Source organism: Fukomys damarensis, unplaced genomic scaffold (genome assembly GCF_012274545.1).
Source record: "Fukomys damarensis isolate Sample0158 unplaced genomic scaffold, DMR_v1.0_HiC HiC_scaffold_23, whole genome shotgun sequence".
Classification (NCBI taxonomy): domain Eukaryota; kingdom Metazoa; phylum Chordata; class Mammalia; order Rodentia; family Bathyergidae; genus Fukomys; species Fukomys damarensis.
The window spans coordinates 51,483,769-51,505,691 of record NW_022900935.1 but is presented as its reverse complement, the minus strand read 5'-3'; the positions used below and the strand labels follow the sequence as shown (position 1 = coordinate 51,505,691).

General features: G+C 51.1%; 1 protein-coding gene across 1 annotated transcript in view; it reads left to right on the top strand.

Annotated features, from left to right (window-relative positions):
* Nucleotides 1-913: 913 nt before the first annotated feature.
* Cacng4 (calcium voltage-gated channel auxiliary subunit gamma 4) overlaps nucleotides 914-21,923 on the top strand; it is a 29,008-nt gene continuing 7,998 nt past the window's right edge. Inside the window, exons 1-3 of the mRNA XM_033767412.1 lie at nucleotides 914-935; nucleotides 1,786-1,923; nucleotides 20,586-20,669. Coding sequence (XP_033623303.1) covers nucleotides 914-935; nucleotides 1,786-1,923; nucleotides 20,586-20,669 — 244 coding nt within the window. The remainder of the gene's footprint in view (nucleotides 936-1,785; nucleotides 1,924-20,585; nucleotides 20,670-21,923) is intronic.

Below are 21,923 nucleotides of genomic sequence, written 5' to 3'. Positions count from 1 at the left end.
TGTGGGTACCGAAGTCAGAGATGTTCAGGTCCCTTCTCCAACGGCGTTGTATTTGCACAGACTCTACCCATATCCTCCTTCACACTTAAACTCATCTCCATATTACTTACAATACCTAATATGGTATAAATGCTCTGTAAATGATTATTATGCTGTATGTTTAGATTGAATGTTTACGGAACAATGATGAGAAAAACCTCTGCACATATTCAGTACAGATAAAGTTTTTTTCTGAGGTGGGATCTTGCGTATTTGCACAGACTCTACCCATATCCTCCTTCACACTTAAACTCATCTCCATATTACTTACAATACCTAATATGGTATAAATGCTCTGTAAATGATTATTATGCTGTATGTTTAGATTGAATGTTTACGGAACAATGATGAGAAAAACCTCTGCACATATTCAGTACAGATAAAGTTTTTTTCTGAGATGGGATCTTGCTTTTTTTTTTTTTTTGAGAGAGAGGATCTCACTATGCAGTTCAGGCTATCCTTGAATTCACTAAGTAGCCCAGGCTAGCCTCGAACTAGCAGCGATCCTCCTGTCTCAGGCTCCCAGGTACTGGGACGTGCATCACCATACCTGGCATTTTCCTGAGTATTTTTGTTCTGCAGTTCATTAGATCCGTGAATGCAGAACCTGAGGATAGAGGGTTGTCTGTACACAAAAGAGAGGAAGAATCAATCCAGGAGGCTCCTTAAGAAGGGTGGCACCTGCCCTGATGACCTTTGGAAGTTCACAAAGGGCCAGGGAGTGGGAAAACCAGAGAGAGGGAAAGGAACATCTGGGAGCAGATCATGATTTAGAATAGCTTCCTGTGATGAGAAACCTGTGTAGCTTAGCCAGGTTGGAGCACGTGGCCAGCAATGACTCTGAGGGGGAAGGAGAATTGGCCACAAAGGTGACATGCCCAAACCTTCTTCAGGAGGTACGCAGTCATGGCACAGAGTCCTGTGTCACCGGATCTCCGCCGCAGCTGATTTGGAGGTAAGCAGCCAAATCCATGCAGCTCCAAACAAAGGCAGGGTAGTGTGGATAAAGAAGAGGGATGGCTGTGGGGCCTCAGCAGGACATGGAATTGCACCACGGCTGACTGAGGGATGAGCTAACTAAAGGTAGGATGCAGAGGAGTCAGGACGCTCCGGGAAGGGCCTGCCCTGCCCAGAGCACTGGGCAGTGAGATGATCAGAGGAGGCAGAGGTAGCCAAGGGTAGGAAGGTGGTTCAGTCTGGTGCTTTTGCTGGGCATCCAGGTGGAGATGTCCACTGGGCAGCTGATGCCCGGATCTGGGAGAAAGCCATGGACCAGAAAATCATAGCACAGAGAGCATGGCTAAAACCACAAGCACACAGGTGTCCCCAGCAGGAAGGCGAGGATGTGAAGTAAGGGCAGAGAAGAAAGGCTGGACACCCTGAGGAGAGAAAAGGGAGCCTGTGAAACCCGGAAAAGGACCCATCAGGGAGAGAAGAGGGACATGCAGAAAGAAAGGCCAAGGAAGCCAGGAAAGTAACCATGCAAGAGACAGTTGGGAGGCCCAAGGAGGTTGAGCGGTTTTCCTTGAAATGCCAGTGTTCAGGACACATCACAGCTGTTCTTTTTTTTAATTGACACATAATAATAACACGCTATGATGACTAACTCATTTATGGGGTACCCTGTGATGTTTCCGTGCATGTAGACAGTGTGTAATGATCAGATCAGGGTAACGACCAATCCGTCACCGTATTTACTGGCAGAGACATCCATCTGTGTTATGAACTTGGACCCTCTGAGTTGAGGCGGATTTCCAGGATGCGGTCACTGGCAGACTCCTGCGGCGTCAGCATTCCTCACTGGCCTGAAGCCAGTTCCGTGTCCTCCAAAGTGTCATCCGTTGCCCTGCGGGTCCCCCCACGTGGGCAGCCCCTTTGCAGCAGGTTTGTACAGGCCAAGCCTGGCCCCTCAGGCCCCCCATTCGGTCCCGTGCCTGCCTCTTGCTACGTACGACCCCACATTTTCCCCCCACCCAACTCAACCTTCCCTGCCAAGTCCTTCCAGGCATATTTCCAGGGAGACGCGCATCACCTGGATCTCTCATGCCCAGTGTGGCTCAGACGCCAGCAGAGAAGCTCCTGAGATGGTCTACAAGCTCATGGAGCATTCCACTGTGAGAGCCAGGCCTCCACCAGCCCTGGAATTGCCAGCAGAGCCCTGTATAAATGTATTTCTATTTGGCTCACAGGATGGTAGAAAAGAACAGTTTGAGCCTCTCTGGTTCCAGAGATGACTGCCTGGGTTCTAGTCCCATCTCTGCACTCAGTACCTGGGCAAGTCCCTTATGAACCTCTTGGGCCTCGGCTTCTTCACCTATAACAGGAGAGGGCTGTAGTGAGAACCAGAAGAATTAAAACAGTGCACTTACAACTTGGAGCCCCCTAGTAAAAGTTGCCTGTGTTATTGTTATTAGTATTGGTGGCGACTACACCTAACCCCCACAGTCTTCCATCCCTTGCCCCTTGCTCAGCTCTGCAGCCCGATGAGAAACGAGAAACCAGGGCACTGCGAACTGCTAGGATGGACGAGACTCCAGGCAGCCTCCTGAGAATGGGCCTTTATTTTTATGAATTAGAAAGTCGGTGCTCCCAGCCACCCCAGCTGCTACTGGTCCTGGGAAGGGAATGGTGGGTAATAGATTAAGAACCCTCTTGGGAGTTAGTGAGGTCCAAGCCTGGAGAGCCCTCCTAACCAGGTGATGAATGTGGCTCCCTGCCACCTCCACCTGCTGCCTTCCCGCTTCTGTGCGATGCTCTCTCTTCCCCAGCCACCTCTCTCTCTTTGTGTCATTCGCTCGCCAGCATTTCTCTTGCTTAATGGTGGGGAGCTGGAGTACAGCTTCTCATTAACTTTTATCCTCCCCATAAACGGCCTGCTTAACTCACAATGACAATTGTTCCGCTCACTTCCCGGGGGGTTTCTCCGCCATGTGGCTCCCAGCCAGCCAGTTCTTGCTGCCTCTCAGCCCACCAAAGCCTGCCTGCTCTGGGCCCTGCTGTGTGTAAGGGGGAGGGAGCCAGCTTGTACATTTTATTTACTTTTTTCTTTTTTGGGCAAGTGAAAGCTTCAGGCATTAGCTCTAGAGATTCTGGAGGAAGCTAAGGCTTAGGGAGCTGTGCCCAGGGATTAAAAAGCCTGGAATGTCAGATGTGGTGGCACACACTGATAATCCCAGTGCTCTAGGAGGCTGAAGTAGGGAGTTCAAAGCCAGCCTGGGGAACTTAGCTGCTTGGCAAGGCCTTGTGTCAGAAAGAAGCTGGGGATGTAGCTCAGTGAGAAGGCCCTGGGTTCGATCCCCAGTACTCCCTCAAAAAAATCCTAGAGAAGGGCCAAAAGTGCAGGGCAGGCTGGCCTCTGGGAGGGCTAGTAGCCAAGGCCCTCAGATGCTGAGAGTGAGCAGACATGAAGAACTGAGTGGCCCAGGGAAGGCACTCCAGGAGGATTGCTAGTGTCCTTGAACCAGGGCTGCTTTCCAGGGGACGGTGAGCGGTTGGTCTGGCAATGGGCAATGCTAGAGGACACATTAATTAACCTTAAGGGTGCCTTAAAGGATCTATGCCCCCAATCAGCAGGTGACCTTGAGTAAGAACTTCGTCCCCGAGCGTGGATTCTGCCTGGCCTCCCTGCCTCTATTCTGTCGCCCACCTTGGAGGACAAAATCCAGTCTGATCTTGTTACATTACACTACTGTTTTAACACCTCCTGTGGCTCCCTCTTGCCCTCAGGCCTATAAGTCTCTGCCACTCCCATCCCTGCCCACCTCCCAGCCCTGTCACTCCAGAGCCCCGGCCTCCTCTTGCTCCCCAGATGTGCCAGCCTCTTGCCTGTGGACATCGACAATGCTGTTCCCTGTTTAGGATGTCAACTCTGTCTTTACCTTGCTGATTCTCCCCTTTGGGCTCAGCTTGAGGGCCAGCTCCTCTGGGAGCCTCCTTGACCTGGTCACAGGTGCCCAACCTCCTGGATGCCAACCCAAAGGCAGGGATAGGTCAGCTGTGGTTCCTTCACCACCCTACCAGTGCCCCACCCTGCCTAGCCTGGACCCAGGGCTGGGCTGGAGACAGAGCAGGGAGCTCCGCTTCAGGACTCCAGGGGCCCTGTGGGCAAGGTGAGGGGGGACGTTTCTCTCTGGCCTCACAGAGAATGGATGGCTCAAGCTCCAAAAATAGTGACACTCTTGCTGAGAAGCTGCCAGCTGCCTGGGAGCCTGCAAAATTCTGTGTGTTGGGGGTGGGTCAGGACGGGGACATTGGTATCAGGTGTGGCTGATACAGGAGCTCCGAGGCCGCATCTATGCCCATGATCTATCTAATGGCTCCTCGCCGAGAGACGCACACTGCTAGGGTCCAGCAGGTGCTGCAGCATTTTCACCTAGCGCTCTGGAGCATAGGGGTGCAGGGATGGGTCTTGAAAACTGGGTTTGAATTCAGTATCTGGTTAGCCCAAAGAGCTACCCCCAGCCCAGGGGATACTCGGGGAGCAGGTGTGTGCTCATGACTTGACAGGTGTGCATGGTCCCGGATGATGTTCCTCCCTCGCTCCCTCTCTCCCCTCCTCCCTCCCTCCTTCCCTCTCTGAGAGCTCTGATTCTGGAGAATCCTTGGATTCTTGGGGCTCTGCTGTCCTGAACAAGTTCCTCACCCTCTCTGAGCCTTGGCTTCTGCACCAGTGTGATGGGTTTGTAGGAACTCCTGCTTCTTATTTTATTTTTGAGGCATACATGAGAAAGTGGAAGCCAGGTGTGGTAGCACAAGCTTTTAATCCCAGCCCACCGGGAGACGGAGGCAGAAGGATCAAAAGTGTCATCCCAGACTAGGCAACTTAGTGACTTAGCAAGATCAAAATAATATAATAAAAGGGGGGGGCGCCGAGGGTGTAGCTCAGTGCAAAGGCCCTAGGTTCTATTCCCAGAACTGCAAAAAAGAAAGCAGAAATGGAAAGAGTTTAGTGCAGGGATTTGCAGGGAGTTCAGTGCATGACTCAAGTCAGGCCTTATTAGTAGTAATGGGCTAAGGGGAAAAAAGGTCACTTTGCTGGGCCTTCTAGAGTCAGGGACACTGCTCACTGTGCCAGTCACAATATCCTGGGCACGAGAGAGCAAGGAGGAGCTCGTGTGATAAGGGGACAGACCTGGCTCACTCTCTTCTGGAGTAGACCGGCTGCCTCTTTGTCACTCTTTGTCAGAGTGGGGCTGATTATAATAACAGCTGACATTTTCAGTGATTTGCCGTGTACCTTGCATGGTGACCTTTAAAGACTGCCTTAACTTGTTTCACTCTCAAACAGCCCTCAGGGCTTCTCTCCATTTGCTGTCGCCATTTCACAGATGAGAAAAATAAGGCAGAGCAAGGTTAATTTACCAGCGAGGAGGTAATAACAGAGCTAAGACTCAAACCCTAATAGAAAATATAATTTCCAAACCTACCTCCTCTGTGTTGCCCACCAGAAGAGTAATAGGTATCATCTCAGCTAGTAATCTCTGAATGGAGTGTTGTGTTGAGAATGCGGACTGTGACAAGAATAGTGAGAGTATTAGCAATGTCTACCATGGACCCGGGAAGGCAGTGCTCAGCCTCTTATTCACCAAGAACCAGGGCATTCATGACAGTGAGACCAGGGCCAAAGGGGTGGCTGTCCTGTGTACTTGGCCTCTGCCCACTGGTTGCCAGGAATACCTGGAAGGTAAAGCGCCCCCTGGTGGAGACCCCTTGCACAGACCGGACAGCAGTGAGTGAGCAAAAGAGCGCTGAACTTGGGGTCCAGAGCAGCAGCTCAGGCTTGACCGTGCCTCCGACCAGCCTGTCACCATGGAAATGGCCTTTCACCTCTCCGGGCCTCCGGTTCGGAATGGAGAAAGCAAACAAGATGAAGTAGATGGTCCCCAGGGTCCCCTCTAGAAGTTTATGATTCTCCCTCCCTTACCCAGGCACTTGCGTAAACTCTCAGGTTACTGGAGCGTAACTTTCCAGAGATCTGCAGACACAAACCAGCAGAAGAGTCTGGAATCTGCAGAGAGCCGTTTTGCCCCTTGGAGCTTCATATTTGCTCCTCATTAAGAAAAGAAAAGAAAAAAAAAAAAAAACAGCCCTTGATACTGAGGTTTCATGCAAGCAGGAGGCACCTAGCAGAGGCAAGGAGAGAAATCAGAGACAATAATGGAACACTCATTTCCCCGTGTTAGGGGAGAAGAGAAGCTACTGGTTGGGAAAATCTCCCTGGCTCTGTTCAATTATGAATCTCGGCAGGAAGCCTGGAAAATCCCAGCTTCTCTAGAGCCAAGCATCATCGTCAGAGGCATGAGGCTGGTGCTGTGCATTCTTGAAGGCCTCGCTGAGGGAGAGGAGGGGTGGCCAGAGAGCGGGCCCAGGGTCAGGAGCCCGGCCGGAGCAGCAGGGTCTCTGGGACCTGAGAGTCATCCTTGGGAATCCTCTGGCTGTGGGTGTTTCCTGATGCGGCAGCTCTAGGGCAGGAAGATGGAAGAGAAGCCTCACCCTCCCAGCCACAGAGTCTTGCTTCCTGCTTCCTAAGAGCAACTCTGTGAGGTCCACGGATGTCCTTACATTAGGGACAAAGAGACTGGCATTAGCTCTAGAGATTCTGGAGGAAGCTAAGGCTTAGAGAGCTGTGCCCAGGGATTAAAAAGCCTGGAGAGTCAGATGTGCTTATGTGAGATTAGCTGACTGCCCAGTAGGTAACACAGGTCACACGGCTCCTCTGTGATGGCACCGGCACTGGCCTTCAGCCTTCCCCGATACGGCATCCTTCTCTCCCCTGAGCTCTGTGGTCTCTTGGGAGCCTGTGCTCATCGTGTTCCTGTCAGGCAAAAGCATTGCACCCCACCCTGGGGAGCGAAGTGGAGCTGCAGAGTGGAATCTCCTTGGCCCAGCAAAGGTACGGCTGGCTGGAGGTTAGAATTCTCCTGATTGCCAGCACAGAAACCAACTTCTGGCTTGATCTCCAAAGAGGACTTAAATGGAAAGATGTGGAGAAGTGCAGGGGATGGGAGTAAAGGAGAAGGGCCAGGGACCTCCAGGGCCAGTGTGGTGGGTGACTTGGGAACACCCCATTTGTAAATTAACATCCCTTGGCCCCTGCATCTCTGTCTGTGACCAAAAAAAAAAAAACTCTCAAGGGATCATCTGGTTGATCTAGCTTGGCCCAACAATCTACCTGGACCTCTGGCTGGGTGCAGGGCCCTGTACCATGGCCATGGTGGCTGGTTGTGTGAGAGACTCATTCTGAGAGAAGGGTTTCTTAGATACGCCCTAGAGGGACAGTGGGGCCACAGCATGGGCTTAGTGCTAGGCCGGAGGCCCACCCTCCCACCACCTCTGCCCCTCTCCATCACTGCCCAGCAGCCCACAGCACAAGATCCTTGGGGTCCATATCCTAGAGAAATGACTATTTGCCAAACTAACTTTGGTGTTTTCTTTTGTTTTATTTTTGTTTGTTTGTTTGTCTGTTTTTTGGTACCGGGCATCGAACTCGGGCCCTTGCGCTTGTGAGGCAGGCGGCAGAACCACTGAGCAATCCCCGGCTACCAAACTAACTTTGATATCCAGGTTCCAGGTTTGTAGAGACAGAATTTAGAGGCAGAAATTGATTCTCTCCAAGAATCCACTTCCTCAGGGAAAGGTCAGGAACTACCCTGAGTTCCAGACAGACCTTGTCCCCTAGCTGACTTTGTACCGGGATCCAGCCCCACTGATTTAGGTGCTGTATCAGCCAGTGTCCATTGCCATAACAAAGCACCTAAGGCCGGGTGCTTTATAAAGAAAGGAGGCTTATTTAGCTCACGGTTTGTAAAGATGAAAGTCTTAACAGTATAACACTGACTCCAGAGAGGGTCCCCTTGGTGACATCACACCGTGACAGATGGCATCACAGCACACATATGAGGGAAAGATCACATCCTGGGACTGGAAGCTGGACAGCAGCTGGGGTTCCCCAGGAACTGTGTTGATCCCTCCCAAGGACACACCCCCGATGATCTAAGAACCCCTAATAGGCTCCACCTTTTAAAGGATTCACTACCTCTTAACGGCACCATGATGGGGACAAACAACATCCGAACTGTAGCAGGTGACTTCTCCCTGAACTATAGGTTTCTTTTCTGTGGGGTCTGGAGTAGTGCGGTTTAATGTCAGTGCCCCTGAAGATAGCTTTCTCCCACGAGTGACAGCAAGTCAGGGGTGAGGCAACACGAGTCCAAGGAGCTGGGCATCTCCTCCACTCCCCTTCCTGTCCCTCCCTGACTGTGTTCCTGGCAGCAGCAGGCAGCCTCTGGCAGCTGCAGGAAGCTGCCATCTCAGAGCCAGAGTTTAATGTGTCCCCCTCACAAGGGGCTCCAGTGTGAGGGGCAGCGATGAAGAGGGACCTTGTTAATCCTGGGAGAGTGGAGTCTGCGATCTTCCAGGCAGCTGGGCTCCCCCAGACTACAGGAAGACACCCAGGGTGGGGCCCTCAGACACCAACAAGCTAAATGACACCGAGACCGGAGCTCCGTGCCCAAGTACCCGAGTCCCAAAGGGGCTTTCCCGGCCCCTGGTGGGTCACGGGGTGGGGGGGTGCTCTGAGGGATTACCGTAATTCTCATGGGAGCCCAGCCCCTCCTGCATTCCTGTCTTGTCACGTGCTCTCCTCAGACTGGCATCTCTGAGCATTAAATGACATTAAATCCAGTCCTCTTAGAGGGAAACTCAGGGCAGCTCCATGACTGCAGACCCACCTGCCTCCCCCACGCGTGACCTCTTTCAAACACTGCCTTCTCAGGGCCTCTGGTCCTCTTCTCTGCTGGAGCTGTGTGTCCAGCCCTGCTTATTCTTCAACTCTGTAGGTATTCAGGCCTCCCCAGCTTCCCCGGGCGTGTTAGTCACTCTCCTATCACTGGGACAAAATGCCCAAAACCCACAGTTTAAAGGCTCAGTTTCAGTGGATTCAGATCAAGGTTGTTTCCAGGGCAGAAGAAAGGCTTTCACGGTGCGGCGGCCAGGAAACAGAGGAAGAGGGGAGGAGCGAGGGACAAGAACACAGCCTTGAAAGTCCTGCACCCCAGTGACCACCCCTTCCCACCACACCTCTCAACGCGTGACTCTGGAGGGGCGTTTTCGATCCAATCCATTAACACCCCCTGTCCAGCATACGCCCCTCCTTCTTTGGAATCCGTGACCCTGCGTCTTCCCCTCGTGGCTCTTCGGTCTCGGGTGAAGTCGTCACTCCCTGTCTACCTCCTTGTGGCAGGCTGCGTGTCCACGGGTTTCCCCAGGACCTTGTATTAATATGTGAATAGTGAGTTAAAGGAAAGAACGGGCAAAAGGTGCAACAGAGGAACGATGTCTGTGACAAAAGAAAAGAGCTCCTCAGGACGCTAAGCTGTGGCTAGAAAAGAAGAAAGCATGAGCAAACGTTCCACGGGCACCAGCGGTGGGCCCCACCATTTGGCCAAAGGGACTTCCGGGCCCTGGTCACAGGCATCTGCTGTGGAGAGGACATGAGGCCCCGCCCTGAAGCCCAGCCAGAAAGCGGTCTGCTCTGGGGGCATCTGCAGCGAATGAGCTGATGACAGTGACCTCCCCCGATAGCATCACCATGATTTATCCCTGTGAGATGCTTTGGCCAACATGGTCTCCCTTCGGCTCCGAAGATTGTGGGGTTCCCTGCGTGGGGGTGCACACCTGTAAACCAGCCCTCTGGGAGGCTGAAGCAGAAGGAACACAAGTTTGAGCCCAGCCTGGGCAATTTAGACCATGTCTCAAGATAAAAAATGAGAAAGAGGTTGGGGGTGTGGCTCAGTGAGAAGGCACTGGGTTCAATTCTCAGTACTGCCAAAATAATAATTTTTAAGAAGACTATAAAGGTATCTTTTCTCGCTTTCTGGACGAGGAGAAGTTTTCCTGACTTCAATTCTGCCTGGATGATGCTCTCCCCCCAGCCCCCGACAGTCTGGGCTCCTCCTTCAGGACCCTTCCTTGGTCACCAGTGAAGAATTATGTAGCTAGAAATCTAGAAGGGCAAACAACGTCTGTCTTGTTTCCCCCTTGTATTAATGATGACTGCTGTAACTGAAATTGGCCTGAATGGAATGCCTTCCGCATTAGTAAAAGTTGATTTCCTTCTCAGTCCAAAGCAGCGTTCCTCTTAGCAGACAGCTATCCTGCCCTCCACCGTGACCCAGGTTCCTGCCGTCTTGTGGCTCCACCATCCCCTGCAGCTACTGGGAGAAGGACTGGAGGTGGAGGGACACACTCATTACCCCAGCCTAACCCCAAAATGACACACATCAGTTCCACTCATCCTCCACTGGGCAGCTAGGTCACATCCCACGGCCACACCTGACTGTCGGGGAGCTGGGAGGGAGATCAACTGTAGCTCTGTACCCAACCAAAAGAGGAAATGTGCTTTAGAGAGTAGACTCTGCGCTGTACCTCTGAGATCCCAGAATTGGGTATACAGTAGGTACTCTGTAAATTCAGTGAAGGAACTGAAGGCCATAGTGGCTTAACAGGGTTTCACAGAGAGTCACTAGCAGGCCAAGAGCTGGGGCTCCTCCAGAAAGCGCAGCTCAGCCCACGCTGTCTCTCTAATCTTGGGGTTGCTCCATGGGAGCCGTGGAGAGGTTTCCCAGCAGCCTGCCTCGCTGCAGCTGGAGATTGGCCAGCCCGCAGGAGTCCAGAGCAAGCCAATTGGGAAATCACAGTTATTAGGAGAGTTCTCTGGAGATGAGCTTGGAGGGGGAGGAATCGTGAGGGAGCAGGAGACAGGAAGAGAGCCACAGGGTGAAAGAAGCTGGTGGAGCCTTGGGTTTGTTGGTGGCATCTGGGAGCACTGGCCTGTGTGCCTGGCCTATGTGTCCGCTCCTAACCCTGTGTTGTGGGTTACATTGGGCCTCTCACCCCTAAAACCTCTTATGTTAAAATCCTCACCCCAGTGCCCTACTTGGATATAGAGTCTTTACAGAGTTTAACAAGTTAAAATGAGGCCACTGAGGTGGCCCTGTCTAGTGGTGACCTTCTGAAAGAAGGAAATGTGGGAACACAGACGACCAGTAGATACCTCAAGAGTCCAAGGAGCACCACGGATTGCCAGCGACTCCCCGAAGCCAGGCAGGGGCAGGGAGCAGATTCCTCCTCTCATCACTCAGAAGAACCAGCCCTGCCAACACTTCCATCTTGGACGTCCAGCCTCTAGGGATAGGACAACGACGGTACATGTACATGTCTGTCATGTATGCCACAGTCTGTGGAACTGTGTTATGGCAACCAAGACAAATGTACTTGCTCATGTGTGCTGGGATGGTCTTGGGCAAAACACCCCCATCCTGACTCCATCCCTCATCTGGGAACACACCTGAGGATGAATCAGAGACCCTTGTGCCCATGTGAGCCTGCCTTCCCATGCATAGCACCTCCCTGCCACCCATAAGTCACACAGTCGTGTGTGAGGTACAATAGTATAATCTGTGGCCAGGTAGCCTGCAGTGGACTCCTGGCCAGGCCTCTCTGGGCAGAGTTATTTGTGATCCTGTCTATTCCTGGAGTTTATGTGAAGGTTTAGTGGGGTTATAAATGTTAGGTGCTTAAAATAGTACCTGGCACGTAACAGATGCTAAGTAAGTGCCTGGGTGTCACTTCTGTCCTGAGGGAGCACTCTTCCACCCTCTTCTGCTCATCACCCCAGCACAAGGCCTGCCACCCTTTCAGGTCACCTCCTCTGCCAAGTCCCAGATCATTGTTGAAATGACCTTGGTCATGCCACTTACATGCTGGCCCGAGTCATCTGAGAAATGGTCTGTGTCTTGGAAACATAGCCTTCCAGTCTTGCTAGGCCGTCCCTTCCTTCCCACGGGGCTGGGGTGGGATCAGCGGCCCAGGCTGTTGGTGGATACCTCCAGGGAGACACAGGGGGTCGAGAGGACAGTGCGTCAGGCTCTTAGTGCCCCAGTGCCCCCTCTGAGGTAAGAATGTGGATCAGCGGCCCAGGCTGTTGGTGGATACCTCCAGGGAGACACAGGGGGTCGAGAGGACAGTGAGGCAGGCTCTTAGTGCCCCAGTGCCCCTCTGAGGTAAGAATATGGTCGACTGGCCCTTGGACCCAGCCTGGGAGCCCCATTCCACAAGACAGGATCTTGTTAAGCTGCCCAGGCTGGCCTCAAACTCTGAATCTTTGGGCCAGGCATTTAGCTCAGTGGCACCATGCCAGCCTCACAAGCACAAGGTCCTGAGTTCAATCTCCGGTACCAAAAAAAAAAACCAAAAAAACTCAATCTTCCTGCCCCAGCTTCCTGAGTAGCTGGGATTACAGGCATGCACTACCGCACATGGATAAATTTTTTTTTTTTTAATTTCCATCCCTGTGACTATTCCTGAGTAGCTGGGATTACAGGCATGCACTACCGCACATGGATAAATTTTTTAATTTTTAATTTCCATGCGACTGTACATATTTGTGGAGCACAGTGTGATGTCTTGACACGTGCAAGCAACATGTAATGATTAACTTGGAGTAACCAGAAGACCCTTCAGCTCAAACACCATTTCTCTATGGGGATGTCGAGGGCTCTTTCCCACTCTTGGAGGTGAGGGGGGATGAGGAGCGACTCTTCCGAGATCATGCATCTGAGGGCGCTCAGGTGTCTGAGTGTCCCCTGCAGAGGTGTCTGTCAACTTCCCGACTAAAGTCCACAATCTAAGGCCTCAGACCCCTCCCTGCCTCTTTGTCCCTGTTACCACGTGACGTGGCGAACATAGCCGTTTTTGCTGCCTTGTGTCTCCGCTCACACTCAGATGGGGAGCTCTGTGAGGGCGAGGGTTCCCTTCCTCAGGCCCGGCACCCGCCAGCACATTGGGTACTCATTAGGTGCTCAGTAAAAATACAGCTGAGGAATGAAAGAGGACGCATGCAGTACAAACACTGTTGAAGAATAAAGGAAATGAAAGAAGGAGCCCGCCGGAAAATTGCTGTTGAGCATGAATGAATGGAACATGAATGAACAGAAAATGCCCCGTGAACCAGTCTCTTCTGTGCTGTGCAGTTGCATTCACCCTGTCCTAGAGCTGGAGGTAGCCGGAGAGGCCGGGCTTCCTCCTCTGGTCCTCAGCGCCCTGGCTGGAGCAGAACTGCCTTCTTTCCAGACCGCCTTCGCTCAGGGAGCCGTTTTTGTGACGCCCGCCCTGAGCCCTTGGCCACCATCTGGTTTCGGCTCCTGGTCCGTCCTGGTGAAGGTGGCAGTCGGCCCACACTGCCCGGGAGCTCTCGGGGTGGGCGGGAGCACTGGACAAGGAGTCAGGTCACCGTGTGCCAGGGGCGGGCCCACAGCAGGAGCGTTTACAGCAATAGGACGCCACTGCAGTCAGGCTCACAAGTGTGCACTGGGCCTCTGTCTTCAGTGGAGTTGAAGAGGGCTGACAGGTCTAGGATGCCCTGCACATTACTTTCCTTTGCGTCGGAGCCCCGGAAGTATGTGCACACGGAGAGTATGCGCATCTCCGGTGGTCATGCACGGGGGACAGGCCTCGGCCCGCACCTGTCGGGACGCACCCTCCCAGAAGACACGTAGAAGGATTTGAGAACTGCCCGTCCGAGACACAGAGGCTGCGAACATTTATCGTCCAGCTCCCATCGCACCCTCTCTGCTCAGAGATCACAAGAGATGACTCCCTTGAACAGCAGGGCCCGATCCCTGCAGAGGCATCCCCGGACAGCCTTCCCGCTGCCGGAGTAGAATGCCGGAGATTGCTAGTGCTGCTGAGCTGAGCTCTCGCCAGGTGAGACTTGCACGAGCTGGTTGCTGTAGCAATGAGTGGTCAGCGTGAAAGGGGGCCCCAGAGGTGTGCATTAGGCAAAGGGTGTCCATGCGCTCTCAGTGGCTGTCCGCGTGTGGGAATCAAGGGAATCAGTGCACACGGAAGTGCTTTGCAGATGGTAAAGAAGGGCGTGAATAATTGTCACGAAGTCCCCAGCTGACATTCTTTTCTCCAGGATTCCCACAATTGCCACAAGCCTCTGAGGTGCGTGTTACGGAGGCTACATCAGATGCCAGCACCTTTGAAATGACTCCAAGGGCCATTGTTTTGTTGTTTTTGAGGCAAGGTTTTACTATGTAGTTCACATTGGCCTTGAAATCACTACGTAGCTCACCTCGAATACGTAGTGATCCTCCTGCCTCCATCTCCCAAGTGCTGAGATTTCAAGAAGGCACCACCACGCCCAGCGCTTTCTTTTTTTACTTTTAATGAGATTGATTGGTTCACTTGCAGACATTGTAGAATACTCATAAAATACAAAAATGTAAAGAACAGTTTAATTCACTCAATACCCTGTCACCCAGAAATAAAATACAGGACCGTGTTAAGAAACTTCTTTCTAGATGTTTCCTTGCCCACAGATCTGCCATCAATGGAAGAGGCTGGTGATGGGTGTGGCTGGTGGTAGATATTTGTGTGTGTGTGTGTGTGCATGCACAGGCGCATGTGAGCGCATGTGCACACACTCCTGTGCCTCTTCTTCTCAGAACAGTCCAGAATCTCAGAGCACAGGCAGCTCCTCTGACCACTTCCTGGACTTTTGTAGATGAAGCAACTTTCCTGGAGCTGTGTGGCCAAGAGGGCTTTTTACACTGGTGGTGTCCTGACCCTCCAGAAGGTGGGGACCACTGTGTCTCTGAGAGTTAGAGCAGCACTCCTCACCTCCAGCCAGCTCAGCCTGCATTTGGTGTGGTCAATCCGGGGTCTCGAAATTAACCATCCTAAGTATCACTTATTAAGTAACAGCAAAGATCCTGTTCACCCAGGCAGAACACATGAGAGATGGATCAAACATTGTTTCCTGTCTTCCATCTTGCACCTGCCATTTATTTTATCCCTATAAATATCTTAGGACCATGCTAATAAAATTAAATTTGACAGGGATAAATGTGAAATCCCCAGGACTCAACACTGCATTCCACAAAAACAGGTCGGAGGACTTGAGAAAACACTTGTGAAAAACTCCCAGGAAACATTCAACAGTAATGTAGATCCCATTAACAGAAGCATGAAGTTCAGAGGCGAGCAGGGGGCAACTTTGGCTGTGCTCTGGGCTCTTTAGACCCAGGCTGAGTGTTGGGTTTGAGGGGAGGTACTGTGCTTCAGGACACTGAGAGTTTCCCAAGAGACCCTGGTAGAGGAAGTGAGGGTAAAAAGGGCTCTTAGAGCCATCAGCAAACCAGTATCAGAAAATATTTCACATAATGTTTGAGGGAATATTTCACAATCTTGGCTCAGGGGCAGAAGTAATCTCTTTCATTGTCCGTGAAGCCCTGGACATATGTCCCCTGCTGTCTCACAGGAACCTCACTTCTGCAGACTCCAGTGGGTGGCAGTGAGGTCAGGCTTCCTGCCTGTCAAGAAGGGGAGCCCCATCCTGATCCAGTATGACTTCCTCTTGGCCCGATCACATCAGGTACTGCTGTAGTTTGGATCTAGAATGTCTTCCCAAAAGCCCATGTGTGAACAACTTGGTCCTCAGGCTGTGGCACTGTTGGGGCGTGGTGGAGCCTTTAAGAGGTGAGAGTGTAGCTGGAGGAAGCTAGGCCATGGGGGGCCGTGCCATGAATGGGATTTTGGGACCCTGGCCTCTTCCCCCCTTTCTTTGATCCCTGGCCTCTGTGAGGTGAAGTGGCCTCGTCTGCCATGCTCTCTCACCATGACATACTCTGCCACCAGCAATGGGGCCAAGTGACCATGGACTGAAACTGTAAGCCAAACTAAATCTTTTCCTCCTTAGAAATCATTTATCTCCAGCATTTTGTTACAGTGATGGAAAGCTGACTAACACAGTTACCTTCATAGATACCGGGGGTGAGGACTGCAGCATATCTTCTGGGGCAACACAGCCCAGCCCACAACAGCGCTCATCTCTTGGTGTCTGCAAAAGAACTTGGTGTATAAAGAAGGATTAAAAAAAAAAAACAGAAGAGGAGGAAAGAATGAAGGTAGTTTGGTGGAAAAACATCTGCAGAGTGCGTGCATTCAGGTTACCTTTGAGCAGAATCCCCAGTGGTGGGGTTCATCATGTGGACAGAGCCCCCAAAAGTGGAAATGATAATTTTATGCATAAATGAATTGATGCATTCTTAAATATGGGCAGTTACACAACCGCTAAAAAGAATGTATTTTAAAATGAGTAAATGGGAGATCAGGGATTTAGCTCAGTGGTGCTGCCACCTGCCTCATAAGCACAAGGTCCTGAGTTCAATCCCTGGAACCCCCCAAAAGAATGAGTAAATAGGGCTGGGTGTAACTCAGTGACAGAGCACTCACCTAACATATATAAGACCCTGAGTTCAATCCCCAGATCCACATACATAAATACTGTAGTTAAAATGTTGGACCTTGTGGTTTTCATTTATAATTTCTGTTAAAAATATAATAAAATAAACCATAAATGTAATGTTGGACCTTGTGGTTTTCATTTATAATTTCTGTTAAATATAATAAAATAAATACCATAAATGTATGATGGAAGTTAACAAAATATATTCAAGGAATATTTAGAGCAAATATTTCGGTGTGAAAGCTAATGTTCCAAAAACTGAGTTTTGCTTTGAGTTTGAATATATAAATGTATGGTATCCTTATTTCTGCCAAAGCATGTTTTTCTTTAGTATTTTCAATGGTGGAGAATGTTTTTGACTCCTTTAATTTCTGTGCTATTTCCTTTTAGGACTTTCACAACTTTTGGATTGATATCAACTTGTCATTTTTTAATTAGAAAAGTTTTCTAAAAATTGAAATTTTTAACTGGACAGATGTTGGTAATTATTGTTAGGTGAAAAAGGCATTCTGTAAAGCATATTGCATAATAGCATTTTAAAACTAGGGGACTACAGCCAGTCTAGAAACCACTTTGGCTGTCTCTTACAAACCTAAACGTGTCACCATCATTTGACCCAGCAGTTGCACTCTTGGGCATTTATCCCAGAGAAATAAATACTTACACTCACCCACAAACCTGTACATGAACGTTCATAGCAGTATTGTTGTTCATAGCAGGAAATGACAGGTTTCCTTCAGTGGGTAAATGATTAAACCAATATCTGTTCTGTGAAAGACTGCTCCCCAACGGAGGGAACCAACTGTTGGTAACACACACTGGCTTGGATAGATCTCAGGAGAGTTCTATTGAGTGAAAGCAGCCAATCTCCGAAGGTTATGTGCTGTATGATTCCATTGGTAGAATATTGTTTAAATGGCAAAACTATCAAAAATGGAGACCACTTGAGCACCAACCTTGGGTAGAGGAGGAGCTGCAGCAGGCAGGAGGTGAGCGCAGTTGGAAAGGGGCAACAGGAGGGGCCCTTGTAGTAATGGGACATTCTGGATCTTGCCTCTCAGTGTCATTATCCTGAACCTCATACTGGGGGAAACTGAGTCACGGGCGCTTGACCTTTCCATATTATTTCTCACAATAACTTGTAAATCTACAATGATCTCAAAATAAGGGTTACCATTTAAATATAGAGCCTGTGGGCGCAACTCACAGAGTTGTGAGTTAGAGCTTGTGGTTAGCATGAGTGAGGACCTAGGTTTGATCCCCATGATACCCCCCCAAAATGGAGGAGAATCCTGTGTAATGTATGTGGGTGTACATACAAAGGAAAATGAGAGAAGATACACAGCAAACTTAGCAAGTCTTCTGCAGGAGAGCAAATCTGAAAAGAGAGATTATTTACTTCTTGCCAACCTTTTATCATTTGACTTGTTTCAACAAGCAGGTATGACTTGCTGATTTTGTTTCGACCCATGAGGTAGCAATAAAAATGGGGGACAGAGAGTTTCACCTATTCTGCCCATTTTTGTGGAAAGTGCTTATTCTGCATCTTACAAACTTTTCAAGTCCGTGGTGTCGAAGCCAGAGGCGAGGCGAGGAGTGAGGAGAGGAGCTCTGTGAGCTCGCCACCCCTGGCCATCCCGAGACACTGGCACTCTGTGCTCTTACTCACAAATACTCATGGTTCTCCACTGGCCATTCATGAAAGCAAGTACAAGTGAAACAGAGAATGTGGGACTGGGCCCAGCAGCAGCAACTCTCTCCTGAGCTATCACCATAAGCCAGGAATCATCCTAGTGCCTCTCCACTATCATTTCATACCATTCTCCCAATACCCCTGGGAGATAAGGGCTGTGCTTGTACAGACGATGAGACTGGGGGTTTAACTCTGTTTTTCATGTTGGATCCCGCACTGTGAATACTGTTGGAGGATACACACCCACTCGAGATACCACTTCTAAGGCCCTCACACTTTCTCTACCATCCCTGACCAAGCCAAGCCTACCCACCATTGGCCATCAAGGTCCAGTGGCCTTCAGGAAGCAGGTTGTTCCTGAGCCCCTCACCCAGCTCTTTGGAGACAGTGGCTAAGGAAGTCCAGCAGAGGGAAAGCATGGGGAGGGGCAGCTGGTGCCTAACTTGTTAGCGGCCAGATGCAAGAGCAACAAGCTCCCAGCTTGTTAAGGGTACTTCTTTGTTAGAAGCACCAAGACACAGGTGTGGGCCCAGCAAAGAGCCTGATTCCAACATGGTGCTCTTGCTGACCATGAGGTCAAGATGAGCTGTGAAGGCCAGCAGGACACTTGGCAGAAGTTGTGGAAAAGACTTGGTCCAGGTTGGAAATGGCCCCAGAACAGGCCACACAAGAGTATGGAGAGCTCTTTGTTCTTCAAGAATTGAAAGGCCGACCCAGGTACACGGAGTTGGCTGCACAGGTAGGACATGACAGTGTCTCTCCATGTGTCCCCTCCTCACCGTCCATTTCTGTGGTGGGCATCCCCAAGCTGTAAAGCAGCAGGGAACTGGGAGAGCTAGAGAAGATTCTGGAAGGGAGAACAGGCCTGTCCAGTCACTAACCAACCCAAGGGTCCTGCCTTCTACCCTGTGCATAACGGAGAGGAATGAACAGGCAAGAGACGTTCTAAGTCCTTCTGGAATTTTCTCTTGCTCCATGTTCTCTACCTTCAGTCACACTGAGTGAGGGAATTAGTATCTGAACTAACTGTGTACAGATTCAGTGCCCACTCTTGAGAGGATTCACTGTACCGTGTGTTTGAAAGAGACAGAGTAACACAGACAGACAAACCCCTAGCCTCACCCTTGCCTTTGTCAATCTTGCTTCTCTGCCTGGAAGGCCCTCTTCACCCTGCTTTCGATGGACAAATTCTTTCTCATTTTTCAAGATGAGGCTTTAATATCTCCTTAGATCAGGGGATAACACATGCTGCCTCCCCAGGGAAGTTCCGCATGGCATCTCTTCTCCTGCAGAGTTACCGATGGCGAGTCCTTTTACTCTTTTGGGCGTCCAGACTGGGAACATAAAAGGTGTGGTCTCCTTTGAGGCCTCCTCTTGTCACCATTTGACTGAGGGTTCTTTTGTGCAACTGGATAGAAATCACAAATTGGCAACATGCAGCTCCCTTGATGTCCCATCTCCCTTGACGTGAGCTTTGAGTGCCGGTGCCTCTTAGCTCTTCATAGTACAGCTCTTAGCAGCTTTTAGCCATCCCGAAAGCTCCTCAGCAGCCAAGGCTCATAACCCCCTTGGCAATTCCCTGGGGTCTTTGCAGCTGGGGCTCTTCCTCTCTGGAGCTTTTGCAGGTCACTGCAGGTCTCTGGCAGTCTCCACCTATCTCCGCTGCTGTTCACTGCTCGGCCACTCTGGTGTAACCAGCTCTTTTTAGTGCAACCCACTCATCCCACTCTACTTGAGATAAAAATCATAAAGTAGGCAGTACAGAAGGGCAGCGCACTGGAGGAAGCCCTTCTGGACAGATTCGAGGAGGAGCAAGCACACGTATGCTCAGTCTCCTGGGATTCATGGACCTATTTGGGGGCTTCAAAGTCATAACAGGGTGGGGTCATCTGGAGTTACAAGGTACAGCCATCCAGAGTGCAGGGTGTAATAGGAATAGGTCCACGTTTGAAGCCTGCTGCAGCCAAGGCAGATATTTTCTGGAGCAGCTGTGCAGCACCTGGGACAGCCACATGGTGAAAACCCTGCTGAGTACAGGAGAAATGACTGCTTGGTTGACAGCTCCTATATTTTTGTAGAAATGATAGGACTGAGGTCGCAACTGTCACTGCGTTGAAGGAGTCACCAGAAGGGTCAGCTGTATTGATCAGGGACCACTAGGGCCTGAGGATTTTGAGGATATCGGCAAAGTCCCAGGTCTCTGCCTCAGGCACTGTTTCCGCTGCTAGGCCACCCTGCGGGTGGTAAGGAGGACTAAGGAGGAGGATACAAGGCAGCTGTCAATCAAGCCACACCCACCTTGGCCATCAGAGGGTAAAGGGAAGGCTCGGCCTTGTTTTTCAAACGATCTCATTCCCACTGTGCAAGTTTTCTGTGTGTGCCTGTGCTCCCACGAGACTGGCGTTGCCAGAGCTGCCTTCTTTCTCTCTGTCCCCAAGGCCTACGCAGAGTATTACACACATGCAATTACGGTGCCTGGAATGAACGGATGCCCTAACCCTTAGAATGTTTACAGTGTTCTTTTCCTCTCCTTCTCTCCAGGGATCTATAAAGGGCACTGCTTCCGGATCAATCACTTCCCAGAGGACAATGATTACGACCACGACAGCTCAGAGTATCTCCTTCGTGAGTGTGGCGAGTCCTTTGTGCACGTGGCAGGGGCAGTGGGAGGCAAGAAGGCCGCTGGAGAAGGGGGCCCTGTGAGGGGCGTGGCCGAGGGGCGGGTCTCTGCAGGCTGTGGACCCTCCCTCTCCATGGAGAACTTGTGAATTCTGAGGGTGAGGTTTTGTGCCGCGCTGCTCTGACAGCTGGGTATCCTCTGGGGAGACTGAGGGCTGGGCTGAGAGGATACCGCTCAGCGGGGCTGATGGGCGTGGGCCAGCTTCAAGGGTGCTAGTGGCTGGACCCAGGGCTGGGCAAGGGAGATTTAAGACACAGTCGCTGCTAAGGCCACCTGCTCCCGAGGGGTGTGCCTCCCCAAGCAGATTGTGTACTGCCCTCCTCTCCCTCTCCACTCCCCAGAATTCTATTCTTGAAAACCAAATTAATCAGCAACCGAAGTCAGCTTCATGAGGTGCTCGGCAGCGTGAGGGAGGTGAAGAAGATGGCAGAGCGGCCTCTAGGCCATGTCTTTCATGCCCCAGTTGGAGGGCCCGGCACCTCTGCCTGTGGGCTGCCCATGTCCCCGCCCCCACCCAAGTGAGCCCCCAGACTGTGGCCCCAACGTCACAGCACATATCGAAGCCCAGAGAACAAACCCAGCCCCACCCTAAATCCGCATCGCATCCCTGGTGTGATTGGTTTCCCTGAGAAGGAGGAAGGAGCTGCAGCCCAGGAGGAGCCTGGCAATAGAAAAGCCAGCAGCATTTCAGTGACGCAGTCCATTTCCACGTTAGCCGAAAGACACAGAGGGCTGCTCACCGCAACACCCTGGGGGTCGAGGCCAGCTTCGTTCACGGAGAATCCATACCAGTTCCCTCAGAGGGAGCACAGTCCACTCTGCACCTGCTTGTGGACCTTTTTTTTTTTTTTAATCTCTCTCTCTCTAAGAGAAAGAATTTGGATTCTGAGTCATCTGGCAGAATAGAACAGCGTGCTGTTCCCATGGAGCCCAGGCCATGACAGGCTGCTCCTGCCAAACCCAGAACCTGAAATAATTCGGCCAGAGCTCTGTCCCCATCCCTCCTCCCCGCTTCTACTCCTCTGCTGCCTGTCCTCTGACTCTGCTTCCTGGAGGCCCCACATTGAACCAGGCAACTGGAACTCCCGTAGGGCTGCTACAGATAGTTGTGTGGGTTGCACACTGCATAACTTGAGGGATGTCAGCTGCACAGAGTGTGGTATAAATGACATCCTTTGGGTTCTGCAGTGCAGGGCAGG